At 37.6% G+C, this 27,991-nt stretch overlaps 1 protein-coding gene across 1 annotated transcript; it reads left to right on the top strand.

Moving 5' to 3' along the window:
- Nucleotides 1–10,548: 10,548 nt before the first annotated feature.
- LOC144654227 (paired box protein Pax-6-like) lies at nt 10,549–15,226 on the top strand. The gene is made up of 3 exons (XM_078514317.1): nt 10,549–11,164; nt 13,260–13,438; nt 14,647–15,226. The coding sequence occupies exons 1-3, from the start codon at nt 11,077–11,079 to the stop codon at nt 15,049–15,051; spliced, it is 672 nt and encodes a 223-aa protein (XP_078370443.1). The 5' UTR covers nt 10,549–11,076; the 3' UTR covers nt 15,052–15,226.
- The last annotated feature ends 12,765 nt before the right edge of the window (nt 15,227–27,991 follow it).

Raw genomic sequence — 27,991 nt, 5'->3', positions numbered from 1 at the left:
AAAAGTAGCGCCACATGTTTCGAAGTCACCTGCTAAGCTGTGGTAAAAACCAAAATTTTAAGGAAGATTTCTCTTTCGTGCCAAAGGCCTAAATTCGGACCATGTCGTAGTGTTTAGAAAAGCCCTGCATCTGATTAGCTAAACGTTCTGCCACGCATAAAATTTCCGGGTATCATGCTGTGAAGAAAACCACAACTAGAAAACATTCATACGCCTTCCGTGCGATAGCCCTTTAGGAAAGTAAAGACAGTAAACGAACGGCAAAAGGGCTGAATTCGTTTGTTATCATCCTCGGATACCCAGGGGCAGTTAGTGGGGGCGACGTGCAGCTTATCGGGATAACGGGATTTTCGGGCGAAAGTTTACAACATAGAGCGTAACAGCCCCTGGGCACTTTGTCTTACCGAACCAGTTCCAGAAGCGTTTGAACTCCTTCCCCTTGATTGGCCACAAAAATATTTTTGTGGCCAATCAGCGAGGTTGACCAGAAGAGCGACTCTGACGTCTTCTTACACGAAGTTGTTTTCCTCATAGACTCGTCGTTGTTGTTAAGCCCGTCCATCGGATGATACTGCGTGGGTCTCAGATAAAAAAGCAAAACAAAAACAAAACAACGAGGCCTGGGAATATGTTAAATGTAGCATAGCGCAAGGAAACCAAAAGTTTTTAAAGCTATACGCGAGCACCTCTTGTTTATAAGTTTTGTTTTTGTTATTTAAATATCCAACAAATTAAACAAAAACCCTTTGTTTTAACTGTCAAGCTGGCAACAAAATAACAATAGGTGATATCTTCGCTAACGCGTGGCCCGTGCAGTGAAGTACCCAGACCGTGGCAAGTTCCAGAAGTCGGGCAACGACCGAGAAAAATAATAAGAATTGTTGTTTACTTGAATAACTATTAAAAAGCGCGCAACTAACAGTGTAGAACTGGCAGTCGTCTAAGGCTTATTTTTTTCTGAGACTCTCCATGTAATAGCATCCGATTGATGGGCAGAGCATCCACGACGAGTCTATGAGGAAAACAACTTCGTGTAAGAAGACATCAGAGTCTCCTGGCCGGTTCTCGTCGCTGATTGGCCACAAAAATATTTTTGTGGCCAATCAGGAGGAAGGAGTTCAAACGCTTCTGGAACTGGTTCGATAAGACAAAGTGCCCAGGGGTTGGTACGCTCTATGTTGTAAACTTTCGCCCGAAAATCCCGTTGTCCCGATAAGCAGCCCGTCGCCCCCACTAACTGCCCCTGGGTCTCCGAGGATGGTTTGTTATTGGATCTTGGCCCATTTCCCATTTCAGGAACAGGCTATAATCACGGAACTACTGTCTCGTCAATCTTGCAGAAAGAAGTTAGCCTTAGCATAACCGGATGGTTCAGTGTACCAAGGCTTCAAATGCATACCATGTTATCAACTAAGATCATTCTTTACGAGCTGGAGTAGCATGACTATATAATCAAAATGTTAAGAGAAACTGCCTAGTCCACGCCAGTCAATCATCTCGTTTACATGATTAGCGAGCTTATAACTTGACAGTAGGAAACTGACACACTCCGCCACAGTGTGTAAGCTAAAGTGCCGAAGGTAGTTAACCTTATGTAGCCCTTCGCTTAACTTATGGTCCTTCATTTTCACTATGTGAAAACTTTTTAATCACATGTTCTCTAAAGAATGAATCATCAACACGAATATTACGTACGTTCGTATGTTCGACGCGGGTTTTATTATCGCACAGTAGTACTAGTAAATAAGCAGCTGTTGTTATTTGTTTTCTTTCCTAGCATGATAAAAAGGATAGGCCTAATTAATATGGTGTGGCTTAAGGTAAGCACGGTATCTTTCAATTTAGCTTATGGTGGTATCAGTATGAATTAGCATGGGTGGATTTCCAGGTTAAAGATGCATGCTGAGGTATAATCCGATCTAATTAGATCACGATATGTAACATCACGAGACAGGATTCAACGTTCCTTTGATGTAAATAACACTGACATACAGCTATGATCACGTTGGATTAAAAAGATTAAACTTGCGTTTTTCCTTGCTAGCTAAATGCAAAGTAAAGCTTTGGTGTATCTGAATGTATCATATCGCGTACAATTTATATCTGCTCTTCTCAGCTCATCCTTATAAAAAAATTCCTAACTTTTTGTTCTTTGCCACGTATCTGAGATCCTGAGAAATTGGCATTACATCAAAACAGTTCACATAGTCGACCAGTTATTTCTTTATTCTAACCACCTCATTAATATTGTAAGGAACACGTAGGACGTAGGTGTGTGGTGAACTCTCGAACTCTCAGAGCTATAGCTTGCCTGGTTACATCGACCCCACCCCCCGCCCTCCCGTTCACCCGTAGGCCTAGCCTGTCCCGATTGTACTCGGCAACCTTTAAGCACTTGAACTTTTGGCGTTTGGAGCAACCTCGAGCAAGTTTTGCCTTTCTGAGCAATTTTTAAGCAAATATAGGTTTAGAGCACATATCAGGCACGAAAAAGTCAACGATTTCATAGATTACCGTACCCAAATTCGCAAGTAGCCAATCAGAAGCGCGTTCTACTGTCCTGATATCCTACGATATCAAGTCACTGACCTGATATGCCACCATATTACGGTCACTTTGAAGTAAAGTAGTCATTACTGTACGATGAATTGAAAAGAGGTTTTACCAATAAAACAGAACTTCGTAATTTAAATTTAGCGGTGTTTAGCGGTCGTAAAAAGAGAAAAACTTTCTCGCCAAAACTTAACTTGAGCGCGCTCGCCAATTGCGCGATATTTGCCGACAAGTACTGAGATATTCAGACTGAAAAAATGGAGTCGGAATTTTCAAATTTTTCGCTTAATTTTGATTTTGAAAATTTAGAGAATGAAACTTTAAACAAAGGAGTGGAAAAAAAGGCAGAAGAAGAACTTGGTAAAAGTGAAGACCAAGTCAACACAATTTACAGTACGTACCATGCAAGCAACAGAGCGATAACAATAAATATAACCGGATTTTTGGCTGAATTTGGGTACGGTTAATACCTAATCGTACCTTTTTGGTACGCTTCGGCTGCATATCAGGCTCGTTTGGTCTGGCCATGGGTATTTTGGCTCGACTGCGTCTCGCCAAAATACGAACCATGGCTCGACCAAACTCGCCTGATATGCTACCGAAGCGTACCAAAAAGGTACGATTAGGTATAAAAACTAGTGCAAATTTCTTGAATGTCACTTAACAACGTTTTTTTCTTCCGTTTCGTTAGAAGTTAGGAGTGTCCTTAAATTTTGCCCATTTTTTTCGCGCAAATCCTTAAAGCTAAGTTTCAAGCTATTTGTTTTTATTGACCTAAAGCAAAACTTTGAATTAACGTTTACATAAAAATGTCAAGAAATTTATGTAGCAACTCTGGATTTTTGGCAATTTTTTTAGCACCTTTTTGGCATTCCTGTGAGCAGCTTTCTAGCATTTTACAAGCATAATGAGGACAAGCCTATCCACCCCCCGTGCACTCTCCTTAAGAAAATCGATTTTCTCAAGGATAGTGGACGGACGCTTACAGGCTGAAAGCTAGCGCATATGTCGACTTTATTTGTACCTCGATAAGATTTTGTAGAGTAGTTCTTTAATTTCTGCTATTTATACCTGTTGTTGCAGTGCCCCTTGTTCCTACTTTGTTTTATTTCTATTTTACTGTTATTATTTTTTAGCTCTTGTAAGTGCCACACCACTTTGTTGTAGCTGCTGACAAGAAAATTATATCTCCATCACAAAAATAAATAACAGAAGAGGATATATATTGCACGGGTTCCAAAGTAATTACATGTGTATCTTCCATTGTCAAAACTTTCAGTAACTTTCACGAAAAAGTGGTACCTTATTACATGAAAATTTGGCGACACTTTAATTTAGCGATATTAGCGATTTTTCAAAAAATCGCTAAATTAAAATGCACCAAAATTAAGTGTCGCTAAATTTAAATCATCGCTAAATTAAAGTGAGTATAATATGAAATTCCGCCATCTGGTCCGTCCCACACGATCACGCTATTTTACGGTCGATTATGACGTGTATCGGATGTCTACGTGTATACATTTCAGTCATCTGGTCAGTAGATAGTAACAACAGTGTAGTCACTTGTGATATGAATCACCAAGTGACTACGCACATCATGAGACAAACGATTAATAATTTTTTTACATGTTCTATTGTCATCGCAAAAGTTTTGAATACCTTACCTTAATTCGCAAAATAGTTTCAGCTTGTGAAATCGCTAAAATTAAGTGACTTATCTTGCAAAATTTACGAAAAATCGCCAAATTAAAGTGTCGCTAAATACGGATTTTTTAAAATCGCTAAATTAACGTGACGCCAAAATTTCATGTAATAAGGTAGATTAATTAAAAAAACATCAAAAATAATATCATGGCAGGGCAGGGTTTAAATGTCTCGTCGTAGTCGCATCTGCCCTACTTTGGTCTACTTTGATGCAATTCAAGCCTGCCAATACATAAACGCGCGCTCACCCACACGAGTTTATACTAAGAAAGATACAATAAAATATCAACTCCCACGCTGGGTGGGGTGATGAGGTGCATTTGTCAGCAAATGCGAGAGTGACATAAGAGAATCAATGGTATAGAATTTTACGCAAGTGCTCTCAAAACCTGCGTGTTCTATTTTACAATTTGAAGAACAGGTTTACTATAATCATTAATTAGTCGTATCTTTTTCCAACAAAGATTATGTCTCTAGTTTCACACTCAACCTATTGGTTACGGCCACACCAACACCTTTCAGTTCTCTTCTAATTCAAGACCAGTCCACCCAAAAAACGCAAAGCAAATAACTATTGTAAATATTGCCATGCAGGAATCGCACTGTTACAAGAAGTTTATGTTGTATTAAGACGAATTGATCATCACGAAGAACAGCATGGACAATTTGGCCGGAGTACATGTAATACAGTTTGAGAAAAACAACATTAAAAAGAACCATTGTTTAACAGTTGAACCTCTAGTTCGTACAGTGTGATCGACCGGGTGGGTGTAGCTTTGAAAAGAACTGTTGTTGTCACCAACAACGATTCTTTTCAAAACTACCCTCACGCGGACGATGACACTTATACTCCTTGGTTCAAAGATTTACTAAGTTGAACCTCTCTAAAACTGCTGCCCTGGTACAAAATCAATCGTCCGTCGTGGAGAGGTTTCATCCAAGAGTAAAGTTCATGGATCGGCACATGGTCGGGCCGAAAAATGCTTACCGTTGTAGCGTTAGTGGAGGTTTTACTGTATTTTGTTTTTCGTCCCCACGGATTTTAGAGCAAATGAGATCTTTGAGTAAAAGAGAGAAATACCAAAGAAAACACTGATATGTAGGTTGTAATTTGACCGCCTCCCATCCCCGCCCGAGCCCCTAGTCTCTTCAACCCCTTCTCCCCCCCCCCCCCCCCTTCCACCCTCAACATACCAGGGTATTTTCGAGGAGCAGGCCAAAGGATGCAACATTTCTTGTTTTATGTGTTAGTATCGTCTATGTACAATCCTTGGTCATTCCTTGGTTTATTTTCGGTTATATCCACTACGCTCTTTTCAGAAGAACAAAACCGAAGTAATTAAATGTTTCAATCAATCAGCGCAGTGTGAGTAATGGAGAACACGGCGGCAGCTAAAGAAAAACAAAAACAACGGCACCCACGGTTGTTTATGAAATAAATAATAAATCTAATCTAATCCGTTGCTGAATATTGGTGAAGATGTTCGTGTACGTTTACCTTTGACATGTGCAAAGTATGGAGCCTGCAGTTCGTTTTGACACATGCTAGCATGTGACAAATGGAAGCTATATCCTAATCGTATTAACTTGAAATTTGTTTCATGATCTCGCGAAAGTCGTGATGAACGGAAGGATAAGTAGGAATTTTGCGGAGCAGATGAAGGCTTACAAAGATCTTTTCTTAATCTTAGTTGACAAACGTATCTCCATGGACATGGGTTACAACTTTTTTAAAACTTTATAGTAAACTAAGCAGTAAAATCCACGCGTTTTGTAATCAAATATGCTCGCTAGTTTAGCCAAACAGTATGCGTGAACGTGAAGATTTATTCTGAATGGTGAGGAATTTTGCCCGGATTTGATTAATGATTATTGTGTGCTTAGCAGATTATCTTCAAAGAGGATTCATGAAGTTGTTACATGGCTCAAAGATGAATGTACAATTTCCTAATCCTATTTTTGAAAGTTCGTGCGTCCTTGAACCGCAAGAATACTTAAGGAACCAAGGGAAAATATTTACGGGAAGCCTCAGCCCTTATAATTGACAGTAATTAATTTTCTTCAGCTGTCAGTGTCAACTTTATGGCTAGCTTTTAGTTGAACATGAAAACGATTAGAGACGAGAACATTATAAAATGTGTTCGCTTTTGTGTTAAGGTCCGTAAAGGTTAACTTGCTAAAGTACAAATTATTCACTTTCTTGCAAGTGTAGCATCTTCGACTCCGGAAGAATTACGAAAGCCCAATAACTCACGCGGTGAAAAATAGGTCAAATTGCAACACGCTTTGCCCTGCACTTCGATGGAAAACATAAGCCCCATAAGCGGGTGCAAGGTCGTCTTTAAAAAGTTAAATAAATGTTTTTTTTATTGACCTATGCCTCCTGAGATGGCTCATGACTCAACCTTAAGAACTTTTACAAGCAGTATTTAGGACGCGCAGACCACGAAGGTCCAGGATCGTACGAGGGCGGTGCATTGATACATTCAAAATAGTCCGTACATCATCTCTGCCAGCCCTGCCCAGCCTCCAACTGAGAAGCTACTCACTCAACGAAAAAAAACAAGTGAATTTTCTTCGGCACTTTTTTAGAAGAAAAGAACAAAGCCACTCACCACCTTTAGGGGGGGCAGTAATTATAGAAATTAACTTACCATCCATCAATGACAGCTCCGTACTCGTAGAAGACACTTAAAACATCTCCCCTCCAAAGAGGCTCAATAAATACACAGAAAATCACCTCTATATGACCTTGAAAAGGTCTTTTTTTTCCTGGAAAAGAAAGTGCATGTAAAATGAAAACTTTAGTTGGACAAAATGGCATGACTGTGTAACTCTTAAAAATGTGAAGATTTATAAGCTGCTAAAAGGAAATTGACAGCTGTTGCCATAAAACTGAAATCGGTACACTGAATATACGCCAATTTTTTTGGTATGATGGCGGAAACCAAAATAGTTTGCAAACTTTCTGTCAAGGGCTATAAATATCGCAAATGAACTGGGTTTTACAAAAGAAAAGATACGCCACTCCATAGAGTTGACATACATAACACACTGGTACAAATTAATACGGGTACACATTTGCCGCGTTTCTTATCTTTTAGATGCAATACAACTTTGCGTCGGCCGTAGCTCGTAAAAAGAATTTGCGAAAATAATTATCAGGTACTCGTGATTGTAAGTGTGTATACAACGCGAGGTGAATGTGTTTCAAGGTCGATTATATCTACTTCCTGATAAACAACAGGACCCTCCCAGTTTCGGAAGATAAAAGGATTCCAGACTGTTGAAATTGACGGCACATTTCAGTGCAGTCTCATTTGCGGTTCCTGATCCTTCCTCCAGGGTTCCTTTTCTTAATTTGGTAGTCAGCTGGCATGGAAACTAAATATTCACCATTTAACATTACGAGTATCCTACGGCACGATAGTTACGCTTCTAATCGAGGTCACTTCAACAGTGTCAAGATACACCAGCCCGTGCGCCTTTCACCAGCACCCATGTCTTTAGCTGAGCGCTTAGCAGGTTTGCCCTCATTTTTCATTTATTTTTACGTGTCAATGTTATTGTTTGCTTGCAAACTTTAAGCTTTTATTTCTTGAGGCGACAGGGTCACTTTTTTATTGACCTGTGCCATGTTAAAAGAGAAATGCGCAAATGCGACGACAATGATGGGTTTGTTGTCATTTAGACGCGGGCAAGAGAACGCCCAACGACACTTGTACCTTCTCGGGTGTCTTTTGTTCGCGAACTGGTGATGTTTTAGTTAAAATGATACTGGCCTAATCCTTCCTTTTTGAGAAATTCGTGATTTGGTGGAGAAGCCTCCTTTCTGTAACGTAATGTGTCTGGTACCTTGCAAAATGGAGGGATCAGTGTCATTCTCTTAGCCGCTTACCGGACCATGTCCACCGTGTGGCTTCATTCGAGGCGAAGCTACGAAACAAACATGCAGGCGAATAAGAACGTTTTCTGACGGTAAGTTCTTTCTTTTAAGAAGAATCTCGTCGTCATTAATTTGACATCAAACTTAATGTTCCAAGAAGCGCATACATCCGCTCCGAGTTCTCGGAGATGCGTGTAATTTGCGTCTTCATTTATAGAAGTGTCTCGACTAAATCACTAAACATGATGTTCCTATGTGGCAATCTAGCGCTCGAACCGGTATCATAATTGCTTGAGGCCAAGGAGAGTTAAAGTTTTAGTTTTTGCAGCCAATAAAACACTTTTGTGGTATGATGATTGTTAGTTTAGAACCTAATAATCGACTGATAAGTGTTAGTACTCTAAATTAGTTTCCAGTAGTGTGAGTTCCCTAGAGGTTAAACTCGTAATTTCCAAACTTTCTTCTCTGAAGACACGAGCTGCAATCCCAAACTTAAACTAGAGTAATTTTCATGTCAGACCAAAGGAAGACAGCTACTGTATATTTTGTCGACATCCTGTTTGTCGCGGACAGTAAAATTACAGACGAAGCGTCCCCTATAATTATCTTCCTCAGTGAAAAGACTTGAATAATCTTATGATTTTTCATCGCTACCATATTCAAAGCTTTACCCTCTTCCTTACAACTTAAAATTGTTTTGGTTTATCCACGTTGCTTGAATAAGCTCTAAGAATGTGCGTTACGGAAATTGTTCAGAGGTAAACTGGCGTTCGTATAATTTTCATCTAATCGTTTCTTTCTCTTGTGTTGCTGACGTACAAAAAACACTGCAATATCGTGCCTTGAACAAATGTTAGGTTTATTTATTTTATTCGCGCACAATAAGTTTACTTCGTTTGAAAAGCTTGGCCAATAAACGAAAGGTGTATATAGTGGGAACATCGGTTCGAATCGGTGCTCTTGTTTATAACTAAACGACTTGCTAGTAAATTTACTCACACCTAATTATGTTTGGTATTCTCAATTTATGTTTTTTTATTTATGTTACTGTCTCCATGCTAGTTACTTTGTGCTAAAGCAAGGAGAGGCCAAGAGGCTTCCCATCACAAACATTTCCTTCAGACTCGATGAACAGAAAATTGACTTTGCAGGCAAACTACTGTTTATACAATTCAATGGAGCGAAGGCCACTTAAACTCATTGATTTTGTACGGACTTGTAGGAGTTTTTGTGTCATTCGACTTCGGTGTACATAGAACATTTTTATAAGGAATTTACTCTTGTACTGTATTTGCTACTTTTTTTGTTATACGTTTTCTAATTTGTTGCGCAAAGATGTATGTAAAACTATTATAATTTCTAACGTTTAACCCACCCGAAAATATCACTGACTATATCACATGTGTTGCCTTGGCACTCTAAGCAGTAAAGGGCAAAAAGAATGTATGCTTTTAACTTTATTTACAAGAAAAAGCACCTCCAAAGTTAATATGAATTGATGTTAATTTTAAGGGCAAAAAATTGAGAATTGTGACCATTCTGTTTCACTTCTTAAAATAGATTCCACCTTCATGCTCGGCATGAAGGACTTCGTGCACGCATGCATGCAAGTGTTCTCTTACATACTGAAAAACTCTCTCGTCGTCCAGTAGGGCGCGAGCTGCTAAGCCGCAAATTTGTTTTCTTGGCTGGCGTGTGTATTTGTAAGAACGCCTTGCGTCGCATTTACGACTTAGCAACTTGGCATTCCATTCGAGCTGTCTTCTGCGGCTCCAAAAGTCGTGAAGGGTTAATCTGTGATGACATGCTCAGGCGCCTTGTTTACTCGCCTAGGTATTTTGGGTGGTCGCTTGTTTTTGGTAGCCCTACTCCACTAGGAATTAATTCTTCCTATAACTGATACAGAAAGGAAAGCAATGCTAAATTCCCCGAGTAAACGAAACGTTTCTGGGATCCGGTATTGAATTATTGTAAAAGGGTGGCATGTTAATTAGGGCAGCATCTGTTAATACTACATTCAATCTACTTCATTGCAAAACGATTTCTACTTTACAGGTCACAATGTTAATCTTCATTTATTTCTTTTTGGTCTGACCTTATCAGGTCGTATGACTATACGGAAGAGTAGATTGAAACGAAAACTGTGTGAAGTCTTTAGCCCGGCTTTACTTGTCTTCAAGCGACATCTGTTTAACAGCACGGTGCATCAAATAAGGGCAAGGTATTTTCTGAAAGGGGTCAAATAATACATACTACCAAAGTTTTAGTCCACCAAATAACAAAAAACAAATTTCGTTCCTTCTTCGTATTGTTTCAGTATTTATTAGTTTTTTTTTTTTTTTTTTCTACAACAGTTTTCTTCACAGAAAAGAAATCATAAATCAACAGTAATTTAATCGTAACAATGGCCAAGTTATTAACTTTGCGTGCAGGTATAGTTTTCAGTACAGTGCTTTTACTTTAATTGGATCCAAAATATGGGGCTAACACGGGCTAACACTATTTGTCTTTGGAAAAGACAACTGCAGTTCACGTCCTCTCGAGATCAAAATGTCAGCACAGATAGCTGTATGATACAAATTTCGTCCAAATGTGATTTATGTGAATTCCTTTTAAAAGTTCCTACTCGCATGTTTTTCTTGGTTTATTCTTGTAAAATCATTGACAGTCAGCATATGGGCGGTAAGTCAATAATACGGACCCCTAACTGCAAACAGAGCAGCGAGGCCCTCAGGCGAAAAGATGTAGATTACTTTAACTCTGTCACCTTCTGGATGAGTTATTTGTCCTCTCAGCGAGGAGTTAGCTCCCACTTAAGCCAACCGTGGAACGTGAAAACACCAAAGCTAAGGCGAGGCAATCTACTGATCATCGTCACTCAACTAACTTTAGTGTCAGACCTCTTCAGTTACATTTATTTATAAAAACGTCAAATGGAAGTTAGTACTTGGCGAAGGACGTGCATGGAAGTTGCTTTTCCTTCGGTAAAGAGGAAAGAACTCTGCCGCATCCATTCAACTGGTAATTAATTCTGTTTTGTATTACACTGAGAAGGTGCTCACATTCTTACAAATGGCTATTCTGTTTTGTAAGACAGTGAACTATTCAACGCATTAATGTATTAATGTCTCTGCCTTTAACTATAGCTATAATGAGGTTTTCTTTTTTACTAAGCTCGTTTTATATGCTCGTTTAAAAGATTGCTAAACCGAAAGCCTTTTTTATCACGTGTTTAACTACTGAACTATTTGGCGAAGGCCTCTCTTTTCGTGCGAGCAGTTAAGAATCAATACACTGGAAACCCAATCTCCCGAGCCACCGTTTTCTAGAGCCTACCGATAACTCGAACTAAACGTCATTTCCCTTCTCTTTGTCAAGCACTGCAATTTTACATTCGATTTTTCGAATCAATTTTTCAGGTTTCTCTTGGAGGTTTGAAAAACCGGGATACCAATGCATATACTGGGTAGTGATGCACAAACAAGTTTTGCGACAAGAATGTCAAACAGGTTGAAAAAGTGATTGTCTCCAGTTAAGTCTAATTTTCGAAACTCGCCGAATACGTTTAAATGAATCGTGCTAAACTTAACCAGAAAGGACAGGAAGCGCAATACTATGTGACTTCAACAAACGTAGGTGGAGTACTAATTCCATCAAATCCTACACGAAAAACAATTTGTCAAAAGAGCGACAGTTGCCTGTCGGCGACGCGATTAGCTTAACAAATAAGGCGCCGAGTACAATTCGACGTGTTGTACGTGCCCTAATAGTTTCCCTAAAGTTGCAAAATGATTAATTACTTTGGAAGGAAGCCTTCACGGCGGAAATGACACCAATTACTGGGTCATGGCTAAGTGCTTCAAAACGAATCATGAGGTCGCATATCACTTTAGCTCCACTAATATCAGACAGGGGAAATCAGTGAGATTGACAAAACTCCGCTGATTTTTACATGTTTCTGTGTGATAAGAGGTCTTGTAAAATCCATGTTAATGGCATAGGCCCACATAATATGATAGGTCCTCATGGACCTTTGACATCATCAGTAAACTACATCATGTTTTATTAGGACAAGTAGAGTTATATAGGTAAATTACTGTAAGCTACGCAATGTCATACATTGCTTTGAGAGCTTCAAAACATTGTTACTTGTCGGTGAATGTACAAAGGAAATGGAAAGTAAAGGTCACTCTCGAAAGCTTTCCCATTTATATCCACCATTAGTTACGCCTGATAATATTTATTTTAATAGTAAACTAACAAAAAACTTCGACGTTTTTTTTTTCTATTTTAAAAGCGAACAGTCGCTGATGTGTTATAGACTAAGCAAAAGCAAAAGAGAAGAAAGCTACCTGAATTTGAAAAACGTTCTAAAAAGTACTCGCTTGTTCTAGAATATAGCAACAGAGTTGTTATCTATGACTTCTTAATAAATGGTGCATTTATTCTCTGTCCACAAAGCGATATGTCTCCTAGTTTTCTTGTAACATAGTACCATCGAAGTTTGCTTAAGACTAATGATGGTTATAGTTTAAAGCAATTTTAAAAGTATTTTCGCTTACAGTGCTTCTGTATTTTTTTCGAACAATCGTCACAGTCTTTTAGTCAGTGGGGACATTGTTTCATGTTATTGTTATAGTTTTACACCACTAGCAAAGTACAGTTATATAGTAATAGAGATGCCAAAAGTGCCAAGTTTGTGGATCAATTCTTGAATTGTGCTCTTTAAATGGATGCTACAGAAACATTTCCTTTTTTAATATTTCCGACAAATTGGAAAAAATTTGTCGAGTTTATACTGCCAGTCTTTAGCAGAGGTAAATGCAAAACGGCTGAACGGTGTGCCAGTAAGTACACACGATAAGAAGTGCAAGTTATAAAGGAGATGCGCAGAGACCAAAGAAGCAAAAAGATTTCTCGTCATGTTTCGTTAAATATACATTAGTTGTTTTTGTTTTGTTAATGTAGGTTTTAACATATAGATTTCACCTTGACAACTACTTAACAAAAACAAAAACAAAAGCTTGACATTGCATGAGGATTGCCTTGGCGTTCTTGTTATTGTGTAAACTATATTTAACTGTAATGTAAATTATCAAAAATGTTTTTAACACAGATGTCATTCTGGAAAGTCAAGAGGAAAAGGGAAGACGCAAGCCAAGACGCATGCGTACATGTTTTACTCCTCGACAACTTCAAGTATTGGAGCAAACGTTTAGCAAGACGCACTATCCAGATGTACTCTTGAGGGAGCAGTTAGCTAATTTTACCAATCTACCAGAATCAAGAATACAGGTAAGCAATACTCTCTTGTAATCACACAGAAATAAAATAGAATAAAATAAAGAAGTAGTATTGGAAAGGTTCCGCATTACAACTGGTTATACTAACAAACACTAGAGAAAATAGAAACACTACAAATATAGGCTTAATCACCCCGAAGCCGTGGCGTGTGTTCGCAATTCCGAGGCAAATAAAATATAATTTACAGTCAGAACAAGAGATGAAGTCATTTACCTTTCCGCTAAGTACGGTTACATACTTCATGTTGTAAGTAAGTTCTTTTTTGCTTCTTTTTCAATATTCACCTGCTGACTGTTTAGTACTTAAATCGTACGGGGAGCTAATCGTTGAAGAAAACCAACCGATTAATTTAGTTTCCCTGCTTGCACTTTAATTTCGCTACAGATAGAATTTAAGTTCTATGTGTCATTTCAAAAATATAAAATTATTTATTTACATCAAAAAGAGCTAAATAAATAAAAGTTATTAATTAACAATTATTGGATGAGGCTGAGCATGATAGCGATAATTATCAAGGCCAAAGTTTCTATTATCTGCCGAAGCCGAAGGCTGAGGCGGATAACAGAAACTGAGGCCTTGATAATTATCGCTATCATGCGAAAACCGAATCCAATAATTGTTTTATTATGCACATTCCTGAGCTGCACTTGTAAAGACAAGAGCGCTCACAAAATATACTTTTATAAGCTTACAACCTTTCGTCACTTCTGCATGCATAAAACTATTGTCTGTAGGTATGACGTCACTTCTACATATGTAAAATCTAATGTCTGTAAGTATGACGTAAGAGAAACAGCAAGCAAGAATTAGCTGCGTGCTTATAGCCAATCAAAATCAAGCTGGTGACACCAATGTATAATAATAAATATTATTGCTGTGGAGCTGAAGGAAAGAACTGAGATAATCGTGCCTACTAGAAACACAGACTTCTAAGATTAGATAATGAGCTATAACTTCAAAATTTGTAAAAAAGGATTGATGGACTGACGACTTCGAAACTGACTGAACATGTGACAAATTGTTTAAGGGCAAAAACAATTCAGATCACACCTAAATTCCTAACATTTCCCAACTGTAAGTTTAGCAATGAAAATTCGTTACAAAAAAAGTCGGCTAGACAGTAAGTAGCTATATCTTCTTAAGCAGCCATTCCTGCGGTTATCTGTAGTTCTCTGACAAATGTTGTGGCTTTCCAATAGGTATGGTTCAAGAATCGCAGAGCAAAGTATCGAAAACACGAAAAGTCGGGAGTAGAGATGGTTTCCAAAGCAAGTCTTCCCTCATTCCTCAAACCCAGCCCAGGAAGGATGATGCCTGAAAGTTCACCGCTGTCGCATCGCCCTTTCTTTTCAACTTCAAGAAATGCAAATGCACCAGTCTTGTCACCTGTTCCAAGAAACCCAAACGTGGACCGACTACGCGACCACACCCATCGCCTCCCAAGCGTGTCTACCCTCCTTCCGCCGGTTCGTGAAATCCTTCCTCATAACATGATACCCACATCTTTTCACTCATTACCTTGCACGCCTGAATCGTATCGACAACCATTTCCGACGTACACCCTCAGGCATTTCACTGACGTGCCTCCTTTTGGTTACAATTAAATCTCAACGTGAAAGAGGAAACGAAATAAATCGATACCTTAGCTGTGTTAAGTATTAAAGGAGCTATGCCCACGGACAATTCATCTTGAAAAAATTGGCCAATTTTTGAAAGTTTGTCGTTCGTTATCAGTCTTAATCTTCGTCAGTCGAAACCATCTTTGTTTATTTTTGCGTGTTTTTTTTTTACTCCTTTGTTGTTTTTCTATGTTAGAAAACTATTACTTTGAGGCTTCATTCAATTTAAAAGTAATCAGAAAAATGTCTTAAAATACAGTGACATTACTCCTTTAATTAAGCTAAGGGGTTAGGTCAAACTGCATGCTTCAATTTTAAGTTTATTTACAATATTCACAACATATAATCAATAATTAGACAGAACAGAAGTAAAAAAAGAAAATATTTTCCTACTTTAATACAAACTGCCAAAAATCGACTATAACTGGTTTTAAAATTAATTTAAAATCTAAAACAATAGAAATCTCACACACCAAAGGATTCGAAAGGAATATGGGTGGTCAAGACTGAAGAAAATCGGAACGCATTGAGTGGACTTCCGGATCTCTGTCTACCTGATAGAGATGTTTGTATGAAAACATGTTTTATTATGCTCAAAACTCATCTTTACTCATTGTACTGTGTGGCAGAGATATAATCAGTTAATGAGCATTTCAAGGCCATTCTTTTAATTATAAAGGGAGGTAGACCAAGAGAATAGAAGTATCTTAAAAAAGAAACTTTGGCTTTAAAAAATGCTTGTCTCAAAATGTTCGCGTCGCGGATCGGCTTGTATCATCCATTGTGGCAACATTTTTCCGTGTTATCAGTACAGCCATCTGGCTGAGTGAAGTTTTCTGTTTAAAAACAAAAGCTATTGGTTATGAACAAAAGACAAACAATTAACACCATAGCATCCATTACGGCTGCGCCCAGTGCAGTTTTAGAGCAGGAACATATAGTAATATGCCGCTTGTGTAGATACTCTGTGCACAACGTATAAAGTTCATAAAGACCATTTCGAGGCAACCATGTTTTCTCGCCAAATGTTGACAAGCAAAGACCATTTTTGAACACTGTTCACTAAGTTCCCATACAAATTTTTATAAATGTACTAAGTAAGTTCTGTCGGACCGACAAACATTACAATTTGGTTTTTGGCCATCCATATTTCCCATTTAGATCCCTTACTTTTCACTAGTGTTTTTAACCTTTTCAAGTTAGAGTTTTTGTTTATTATTTTAGATCATTTTGTATGCGGACAGCTTTGACCAGGGGTGGGGGGAACTCTCTATATGGCACTGACGAGGATGCTCAGCTCGTGGTACCTTTAAGCAGTGGAAATAGTGTTTCGATATCGCTTTTTATTTCAAATTTGCCACATGTTATGGTACCACTTGCGTATTTATTACGATTCTTTTTTAAGTTAGCAGCGAATGAACAGGAACTAGTTTTCAAAAAATTAATTAAAAAAATCTGTCTGGTAACTATAAGGAATAAAAATGAACCGGTGTCGAGCAACGCTTCCCAAATGGATTCTGGTATCGTAGATTTTCGGGAAGTTTTCTTTCAAAATTTCCGACGAGCATCCCGGTCACTTGTATAAGAGCTACCCATGACCCACCCTCCTCCGGCTTGAGGTATACAAAATACGCTTAGCTTCTTTATACTTGAAATGCCATCATGGACTCTGTATCATTTATATGTTTGCAAAAAGAACATTACTCAGAATATCATAGCGCTACTATACTATCTCATATTTTATACCACGCAAATTTATATCATTCAGACGCCATTTGAACAAGCTTAAGTTACTTTTACTGCAATTCATGAACATCATGTTTTAAAGTTTATACACTGTGTGGATATGTATTAACCTTTTCAGTTGCACAATATATCATACTATTTATACATTGATAAATTCGATAAATCAGATCACCATGTAAAAAGTGAGTTACAATAATTTGCAGATACAAAAAAGCTTGCCATATTGTTTAAACTTATGGAATTATTTAACAATCTGATGTATGTTATCTATCACATATTGTAAATAAAGTCATAATTATCAATACCTTTCTGTTTCGACTGGATTATTACGTTTACGGAACAAGAATTTGTTTTCATCTTCACAAAGTTGCCCATGCAACTTAAATACGGTGTTATAAAATTATTACTGAAGAACACATCCTTCTCAAATCCCTGTTGCATCAAGTCCCGGGGGGGGGGGGCACTCCCATACATGAGCTATATAGGTATGTGCCACTGTGAAGGGTATGGTTTTCAAGCAGTTTAGTCTGGGATAGGGTATAGAAATCAGAGAGTTTTGGTCTAGAAAAGGGTAGCATTTGCCGGGAAATCGATCGACGGTGACAAATATAGTCCAGAAACTCGGAAGAGAAAGAGGCTTTCCTAAACGTAAATAAAATCATCGCGGCATCGTTGTTCACAGATGGTTTTCCATTAAAACACTGATAATGATACAGTTCTAACAAAATGCAAGTCTGGGATAGGGTAGGGATTTTCAGTGTCTAGTCTAGTATAGGGTTGCAAAAATCAGCTGAACATGGTCTGTTATAGGGTAAGGGCTTCAAATTCCCAGCGGCACACCCCCACCCAAAAATATACCGGGTGCCCCCCCCCGGGCATCAAGTAAAATAAACCATAGACTTAAATTTGAAATTTCATAGTTACCCTAAGTTCCAGAGAAATTCGTTTCTCGAACAATTATTATTTATTTTTCGTAAACTTGTGAGCCTTTGTCTTAACAGATCATCGATAGAAACCCTCCAGTTGAGCTTTAATAATTTCGGTTTTTTTATCAAACGTATTTACCAGCCTGCTACGAAGAACAAAACAACGTTTTATTGTTATTTCGATATTATTTTGCACAAGCACGCAGACTAGTTCGGAAAAGGTTTAATAACTTCAGTTGTTACTAGTTGTTGGTGTTTTGTTGTCAATTACATGCAAACAACAGGTGTTGTTATAATAAATTTATTTACACACGCAAAGAATTGAAGCTACCCACGTTTTGTTTTAATGAAATTAATTGGAACGGAGACCACAAACACCGCCGCACGCCCTGAGGCGCCGGCTTATGCGATAATTTGATTTCATTACACAAATAGAACAGCTGAGTGGGCCAATAACTAATATTAGCCAATCAGAAAGCTTGATTGCCGTCCACGTATTTTATAAGTACGGTATCATAATGTTGTGAAATAAGTCTCTTATTAACCAAGCTTGCTCGGGAATGTATTGGGCGCGGCTATCGAGCGGTACTTTCAAGACCGAAGGCCAATATCCTCTTAGCAGAAAAAACCCCGCTCCCATTATCTAAAGATGATAAGAAAATTTGAACAAGGCATAATAAAAAGAACGTGTTTCGACCCAGTAGGAGTCTTTAAAGTCACAGATACATGCAATATCTCTTAACCATAGGTGGGCAATAAATATATAACACGATGTAAAAAGGTATTATCTTGTCAGTCGTTGAAAAACGTCTGTTATTAAAAGTAAAAATTTCGGCTTTCCTTTCTGATATGCATTTTACTACTGTGAAAATGGTTTATCTTGCCGTCATGTTTACAATTTAAACGGGTATGTTGATTACTGTAAACACTCTTTTCTTTATATTACGTTCACTTTGTGGATTAATCTTTTCTTTTTAAAACTCGCCTAGCTTGTTTTGTCGAATAAACAATCCCTTTAGAAATTTTAATTAATTTAGTTTTTCTCTCATGATAAGGGTCTGATAAGGGTCCGAACAAGAACACTGCACGATGATGGTACATGATAAACAATTAACTTATAAACAATAAAGGCTTTTCCTGTTAAGCGATTATGGTCAGTTTACTTCATTGAAGGCCAACGATGAAAGCTCAAAGAAAAGATGATCAATTTTCTCCATATAAGCCATCGATTAAATCCGCCGATAAGGTAAGTAAAGTCAATTCCAGTTGGGGGTTGCTTGTTTGTTAGTGATCAACCCCCGTTTATAGTGAACAACATGCGGATATGATTGTTGGGCGTAAAACTTGTCACTTCCCTCTTGCAATAGCGTGTTCACACTGAAGTATTAACGGATCGTCTAGTGCAGCGCGAGTTACTATCAACAAAACCACCTATGATATGTGAATTTTACTCCATGATCTTTAAGAAATCCACTTTTGCTTGTTAAAATTCTAGAAAAGTTACCTTCAGTGCGATCCCTATCTGATTAATTCTAACGAGTAAACACTGTCAGCCGATCATTGTTCTACCAAGAAGGTTAAGCTCTTGGCTTCAAAATTACCTCAAAATTTCGTCCTAACACCGAACTTCGGCTATCGGTTTATTCACTTTTTGGACACGTTTTGACCATCGACAGCAACTTTATCTGCTACAGAAACATATCAAAAACTACCCAAAGCCACTAAAGTAAACAATAAACCTGACAGTACGTTTATGAAAATTGACGGGGCTTTCATAGAAGAGGAATGAAATGAGTTTTAGGGGAAAACGCTAATTAATGGAAAAATAAACAGTCGTAAGGGATTACCAATCGCAGAACTTGTTTCTGCTGGCCTAAAAAATAAAGCTAGATCAGCCACATTTTGCGTCAGAATGTGTACAGCTCACTTTGTATTCCATGTTCCTGATCTTGATAATCAACGTTTAAATCTAACTGACAAAAGTATCATTGATTATTCGTACTCAAACCACCGCGGGCAAGTAAACATTTGTATATTTAGAAATTGTTCTATGGAAACGTTTTCTATCTTTCTCGCCCCGGTTGTTCGAAAGTTGGATAATGCTATCCACCGGACGAATCGCTGTCTAGCGGATAAGTGTTAGCAAAACATACTACGCTATCCACTGGATAGCGATTTTTCGGGTGGATAGCGTTATTCAGCTTTCTAACAACCGGGGCCTGATTATCAGTTATCAGTTGGTAAACAGTTTGCTCACTTTTCGTCCGTATGTCAGTTCGTTAGTGTGTTCTACCAAAGAGGAATGACGTCACGGATGACGGGGAAACGGTAGCGACCTGCGTCGGAACAAAAGTTGACGCAAAACGTAAATAAAAAACGTAAATGTTGTTTATAGTGGTCATGCACTTAGCTTCGAGATAGTTAGTTTACAGGCATACCACTGAAACTATACTCTACTCCCGCAAAACAGCGACATGCGTCAGTCAAACTAGAAATAGGCCATGGAAACATTTAAGTAGATCTATGAATATGAATTTGAAATTGATTGCTCAAGAAAAAGAAAACCGAATGAGTTAAGGCTGAAGCAATCTTTTTAGCTTAATGCGACGAGGACTTTTAAATTAAGTCTTTTTAGCTTAATGCGACGACACAAATTATGACTGCGAAAATCCATGGCAACAGAAATCTTTTTAAGCTGATTCGTCCGTCGTGAAGCGACCAACAGCAAGAATTCAAGTCATTTTTCCTCGTTTTAGGAAGTAAAAGAGGTAAGTTTCTACTTCGTATAGTTTAAGACATTAAGTTTCACCAAAATTAATTTTAAATGCATAAAACATGTTGTTACCACCTCAAACCGTGACAAAAACAACAGTCACGCCACATCATCCTCGTTTCCAGGGTCCTCTCCCGGGAAGGAGCCCTGGGAACGAGGTTGACGCTACTCGACTTTTTCTTGTGCAATGAAGTACGACTTTTTGTGCTTGCCACGTTTTTACATCATCTGTACATTGTTATATAACTGAGACTCGCAGCCAAAAGAAATGAAAAGAGAGAAGAGAGGCAATAAGTCAAAAGTTGGAAATCGGACCTCGCCAGTGAGAATTCTTTATATTATAACTTAAGCGGTGGTCATTTTTGGATTTTTACTCCCTATAAGCAGAACTTTAGCCCCAAAACCGCTACTACAGTCACCCGGTTGCCTTTTAAATGGAAGTAACCCAAGCGCACGAATTCCGTTTCGTTACCACCCCCCAACTCCCTAGCCTGGATCGTGCTATGCGCCCGACTTCCCCTTGTCCCTTCCCTTGCTACACCTGCACAGACCGCAACGTGCGCACATTTTTTATGTTGTAAGTAATACGCGATGGGAACAAAGTAGGAGTGGACATGCTTGCTCAAGCTAAGATTCCATTCTTCAATCACAAAGCCTTCGACCATTCCGCCCTCGTGGAAAGATTGTGCCGTACAAAGATTCGCCACGGTTAAAAGAATGACTAAGAAGGATTCTAACTTAGGGCGCGATCGTTTGGGATCAATCCGGAATAAGAATCATTGGTATTCCGGTACACTTGGATTTCCATTCCGGCTATTCTGCTCCCAGGAGCAGAATCGCCGGAATATATTCCGATTCCGGAATATATACTTATTCCAGAATATTCCCAAACTAACGCGCCCTTAGATGGCAGGCGGGTTCAGAGTCATTACAATCTGATTACAAGGGTTTGAGTGGTCAAAAATGTCAACCTTAAAGGGACTGTGTCACGAGTGAGCTAAGTATATATATTTTTTTTTATTTTTTGCCAAGTACTCGCTATGAAACGTAATGTTTGCTACGAAATTAATTATATGGATCTTAATAACAAAACCATAGTTCCATTACAACCAAATGGGTCTCCCGGAAGTAATAATTTAAAGTTACAAGCAAACAAAATAAACTTTAAAAACTATTCTGCCCAACGATATTTCAAAAACCCATATCGCAATCCATTTTAATCTTCGTCGCTTTTGGCCATCCGTACCTTCTTTTGAATTTAGTGTGTTATTGAAATGTCCCTGAATTTAATAGACATTTTCCATGCCTTAATTTAGAAAAAAATCGTGGTACAGTCCCCTTAATTTCGCGTGGTCTCGCCAATGTTATTACTGACGATTTTCCTTTGTAGACGAAATGTAATATGCGAACGTTTTCGTCATAAAGGTTGGAGAGATTTGTAATCTTTTCACTAACAAGCACGTGATCGTCAAACGCGAAATGATTCAATAATTATATTAACTTAGAAAATAACTATATTGAGGCAATGTTTTGATAAGAGCCTGGAAATGTGCCCCGAAGCAAGAGAATATACATATAACAAGTACTTTATTAAAAGGTACTTTTCTTAGCGGCTTGAAGAACAGCATGTGCCTGATTTTCTTAATTTTCCTTTTTTTTTTTCACGATACCGTTGCCACATCTAAATTTACACCTCAGTCAAAATTGCTAACAAGAGCCGTTTGAGATGATATTTTGTCTAACGTTCCTGCTTTTATTCATGCTTCTTTAACCCATAACCCGCAAAGGCCGTTTTCATGCTAGAGACTATATGCATTTAAGGTCTGAGACGCTAAAGCCGTGGGGTATAGAAATGGGACGCATAACAGTAGACGGCTAAACAGAAAATAAAAACGAGGTTTTTCTATAAAATAAACTGGGTTCTATTCTCGAGAGCCAACAAACACGAGTAAACTTAGGTAAAGCTACCCAGACTTAAATAAATGAGTCGATAAACCTATAATCACCTGGGTAAACATTATGATGCGTACTAAAAAATCTGCCGTGACTAGAGAGATTTGTCCTGTACTGGCCTTTGAAAACGGCCGATGTGGTTTCGTTTCGTTTGAATTCGTTTTGTTTTCCTCTTCTTTTTCTGTTGATAAAAAACCGCTAGCGAATGTAAAGTTAAGCGATATTTAAATTTGCGAGCACTTGAATTTGCGGGTTTTTTTAAAGAAATTATAGATTCTATGATCTGACCCAAGACTTTCAGTGCAGAATTAGTCGGTTGTCTGTGCCATTGTCTATTTTCTGAATTCCCTTTAAGCAATAAATAACAGTAGAAATGAGGTAAAACTGAACTTACTGCTAACGCCATTGAACCATAGAACACTTCTTTAAAATGCTTCTTTTTAGTAAAACGAAAGATTATATCAGATAAGTCAGTGTGGCTTAGTTGTTTTGTGGAAAGCAAAAGAAAGTTGAAGCATGTTAACACGCGTTCTTTGAAACAAGATTCGTAGCGTAAGCTAAGAAAAGAGAATAAAATGCATTTTAAAACGAATGAAAATAACATTACATAACTGGTAGAGGTATATTTATGCAGAGTATACAAGAATTAGCGAAAATAATATGAAATAGAGGTTTAATTTAAAATTAATGGCCCGTTTATTTTCTCTACGAGTGTGGGTGTACACGGCACGTTTTCTTCACTCCAAATTTATCGACCAGGGAAAGTTCATTAATTTCTGCTGTATTCATAGTGGATAATAAAGCAAAAGAAAGTTGATTTTGGTTTACACTGAGTGGAGGTCTAATCGTGCCATATTTAAACATGGTTCGCAGTGCATGCTCAAAAAAGGAGAAAAAAATGTACTTTGAAGGAAATGAAAAGCGTTCATAAAAGACAGAGGTATGTTTATGTATTTATCAATTAAACCATGCAAAATACACCAGAATTAGCGAGATTATTCTGAAATAGAAATAAAAATAAATGTTCCATCGTAATTGGGAGTACCGTACTTTCTCGATTAGACGCTCCCGGCGTTTATTACAAACTTGGCCTGGTAGACCCGGCGTTTATTTGACTTCTGCAGTTTATTCGAGCCAGAATTTCATTTAACAACGATTTTTATTCGTTCCCTTTGACAAAAATGTAACCGGCTGATATAGCTTTAGCTTATTATACCTTAAATAATTACCTCAGGGGCCTATTTTCAATTCCACCTTGGAGACCCGGCGTTTATTCGGTACCCAGCGTTTAATCGAGAAAATACGGTACACTGATCATGAAGAAGAACTTCATGAAGTTCTTCTTCATTTCGATTTTATCGTCCAGAGGAATGGTTAACGTATTACCTGAATTTCTAGATGCATTCTTAGAACAGGAAAATAAAAATATATATTTTTAAGCAAATGAAAACGTCACATGAAAAGGCAGAGGTTCATTAATATATAATATTTAATGATTAAATAAGACGCAAAATACACAGGAATATTAAAGCAACATTCTAAACGTAATACCAAATAACACTTCTCTCTCGACTAGCGAATGTACACAGGCTTAAAATATTATGAAATGGGAGTTTTAGACTAATGGCCCATTATAACTTCGCAAGGAGCATGGGCGGGTGAACCCAGCAGATTTTCTTCAATCCCACATTTTATCATGCAGATAAAGAGATCACCTAGAGTGCAAGGCAGAGCTCTTGCCGGCAGGTGGTATCGACGATCTGTGACTGCCTGCTTGTCTTCGGCTGCAAAATGTCTTTTAACAAAGAAAACAGTATCGACGTTGATAATCATTACAACTGAATTATATGCAAATAGGCGATATTTAGAAAGAAGTCTCGAGAGGATAATAACAGCGAGCAGGTTTTCCTTTGACGATAATACGAGATTACATGCGTTGTGTTTACTGCACGCATGAAAGCTAAACATCGACGTTTAAAAAAATAGTTGCTATGCCGGAAAAAGGAGACATGGTTTTGACTGCAATCGCTTGTTTTACGTTCGATCAAACAAGGCAAAACTGAAACCTCTCATTAGCGCACCACATCAACACATTCACTGTAGTTAAAAAAATGGAAATTACAAAAAAAATGTCAGTAAAAGTGATTGTGACTAAAACGACGGAAATTGCTCTCCATCATATGTGACATGTTTTACTAATTTTCAATTTCTTTAAAACCAAAAGTGTCATAGATAAATGGCGTTTTATTAAAACGTTCATAAATTGTTAATTATTGTAAGGCTTCCGTCCGATGTCGGCTTAAAACTATGCTGAATGATAGATTGAGCCCGTTTTTCTTGAGTTTTCCAAAAAACGTCCGTGCGACTTTTAGTGTTGTCATCACCTGGTTATGTTTTTAATTACTTTGTTCAATGAAAACCGATATTTATTCCATGTCTGGGGTTCGAAAAAGACCCTAAAAGTCTTCAAAAGTGATATTCAATTTACCCAGCATTAATCACTTTCTAATTGTTATTGGGCTATTTAGTTAAAACAAGTTCCTATTGTCCTGCAACGTGCGGACAAGGAGAACAATGGGAAGCTATCTTAAAGATATTATCCGTAGAGTGCACTGGTGTCAGAAAAGAGCCGTTTTATGTCGATTTAGAGCCACAAAGTATACAAACACTATTTGTCATGCAAATTTCTTTCTAAAAGCTTTCACTAAAAATGCAAGCTCTAGTTTTTTGGAGGTCACTGTTCTGAAGTTTAACTTCGCATACAAACAAAAGTTTCTTTGAAGGCAGACCCACAGTAAATCTTTACACTCGACTTATTTAGAGATTCAAGAAGCCGGCCGAAGAATCCAAGATGACACAAATCATGCACTGCAAACTGCTGAACTTGTATTGATCCCAATACTTCAGGCACTGACGTTTCTAAAAGGCTTAAAATATCCATCTAAAAGATCTTTTCACAAGCTCGATATTTCTTTTCATCTTAGATCGTATAACAGATAAAACCGATAAAAAAACGCTCCTGGGAAAACGCCGTGAACCAAATCACTTGCATTAAAAGAAAAAAAAAACTACAAAACTATTCTCAGACGAAGACTATTCTTGTTGATATTTAAGTCGTCCGGTGAATCATTGGCGAGAAACCTTTCCGAACCTTAAAAAAAAAATCTTTGGATTTTAGACCCTGACTTAAGACTCTTTTAACGAAGCCATATATCATAGTTACATAACAAGTAGACATAATTAAACTTTAAAGTTACATATACTACTTCAGAAAATGTTGCTAGTATTCTTAAATCTTAAGAAACTTACCATGGTACAGAAACGTAAAACAGAGTGACAACCATAAAGAAGCAACAAGCAACCGGACAATTGAGTTAGAAATTAACATCTACGTATGTAGCCTTTTTACGCAGTTGCTCAAATTTCACCCCAATGACACCTGCAGAAATTGTAACACGTTAAATTGAGTGGGGAGTGTTTATTGTAAGTAGAAAATGAAATGAGTTTAAAGAAGTTAGGTAAGAAAACGTATCATTTACAATGAAAAAAATTCTGTTTGAAAGAAATAGGACCGTCTTCATACTGAACATTTTAAAATGTACAAAATGAACAGAAATGTTCAAAATTGACACGCCATTTCATTGCTTTGTTGTTATTGAAGTGTAAATGCAATTGAAATCGGCGTTACTTCGCAAAAATTCTGTTGAGAAAAGGACTCGAACAATTTTAGCCTATTCGAATAGTAGAATAGATTTCACTACATATGTTCCTGACGTGCAATATTCGAACTAGGCTATCTGCTACTTAAAGGATCGTAATTCTTGTAAAAAGCCACTCTCGAGAATGGTGTTACAAAGATAACTTGATGGCAAGGTGAAATATTATGTTTTAATGTAATAAATAGACTTAATAGTGCTTTTTCTAAAACGCTGTGCCAAAGTTTTCCGTACAGACAAAACAATGCAAACGGTGCACAAGATAAGAATCAAAGAGAGTATCGAACATTTTTGACGTTTTGGAGTCATAATTACCCCTTGTCCAGTCTTGGCGATGAAAATACTGAGGAACGTTACGAATAAATCAACACGAAAATGTTTAAGGAATACGCTTTGGGACGAATAGGATTTAGGAATACGTTTTGCGACGAATAAGAAGTAATTGTCCTGTTCTGTGATAAGAACTGAATGTATCAAAAAGATTGAAAGAGATCGCACTCAGTGTTCTTTTTAGTTTAGATTGAATAAAGAGATTTAAAGTTGAATAAAAATGTCGTGGCCACCGGGGCAACTTTTGTGCTCTTGGGCGCTTAGAATTTCAATAATCATACAAAAAAGATGCGGCATAACTGTTGAAAAAATGGCGGTCATCCGTTATAGCAGGGTATGTTACTGATTTCTTAAATTTACGTGTTGTTCGTTTACAGCGGGATAAAATAAGAAATTGAAAGATGTCTGAAAACTGTACAGTTGTATTTACACTGTCAAAAACTGAAGCAAAGATCTTCGTTAAACCGGCATACAGTTATTAATTGTCATCAAAAATTTATTTAGAACAGCGAGTGTTGACTAAGAAAAAGCAACTAAAATTCCACACATATAAAAAGAAAAGTACTAAAACATTGATTTTCAAACGATGAGATGACTGGAATACGCTTTGGGACGAATAAGAAGTAATTGTTCTCCCCTGTGATAACAACTGAATGTATTGAAAAGATTGAAAGATTAAGGGCTGAACTCGGTATTCTTTTCAGATTGAGAAAAAGAGATTTAAAGTTGAATGAAAAAGCCGTGGCCACCGGCCAAACCTTTGTGCTGTTGGACGCTAAGAATTTCAATAATCATACAAAAAAGTGCCGCAAAACTGTTAAAACAAAACGGCGGTTATGCTTTTGGCAGGGGTTGTTACCCAGTTCTTAAATTTATTGAAAGTGAGCATTTCGTCTACGAGAGAGCAGGGGAAAATAAGAAATGGAATGACGTCTGAAATACTATATAGCTTTATTTACATTGACAAAAACTAAAGGAAAAGGTCTTCGTAAAACCGGCATACAGTTGTTAATTGTTATCAAAACTGTATTTTTAAAAAGTGAGAGTTGATTAAGAAAAAGCAACTAAAATGCCATACATAATGAGAAAAGTACCAAAACATTGAATTTGAAACGATGAGATGACGGGCTCTGGGAACACGTCACCTGGGATGCTAAGACGAAGACAAAATTTGCGAGTTTGTTTGCTCAAGTTAGAGAACATTGACTTAGTAAGCGGAATAAAATCTGTCCGAGTTGTTATTTTTTCACTGAACTTCCCTTTTAAACGCATATATTGGTTGTGAAATTATTTACATTTGAGCACTAAAAAGTGTATGCTTTTACGCTTATGATTTCGTCGCGAATCAAAACAAGCACGTTCGCGCCATAAAGATGACTTACTGTGTCACGTAACAAAGTTAAACTTCCATGTTTTCAGACGTTTTGTTGGCCCGTGTCTTTACGCTAAGTCAATAACTGTAACAAGAGATTGTGATAATT

The sequence above is a fragment of the Oculina patagonica genome, chromosome 5 (genome assembly GCF_052425735.1).
Source record: "Oculina patagonica isolate OP01 chromosome 5, crgOcupat, whole genome shotgun sequence".
Taxonomy (NCBI): Eukaryota; Metazoa; Cnidaria; class Anthozoa; order Scleractinia; family Oculinidae; genus Oculina; species Oculina patagonica.
This window is presented reverse-complemented; position numbering and strand designations above follow the sequence as displayed.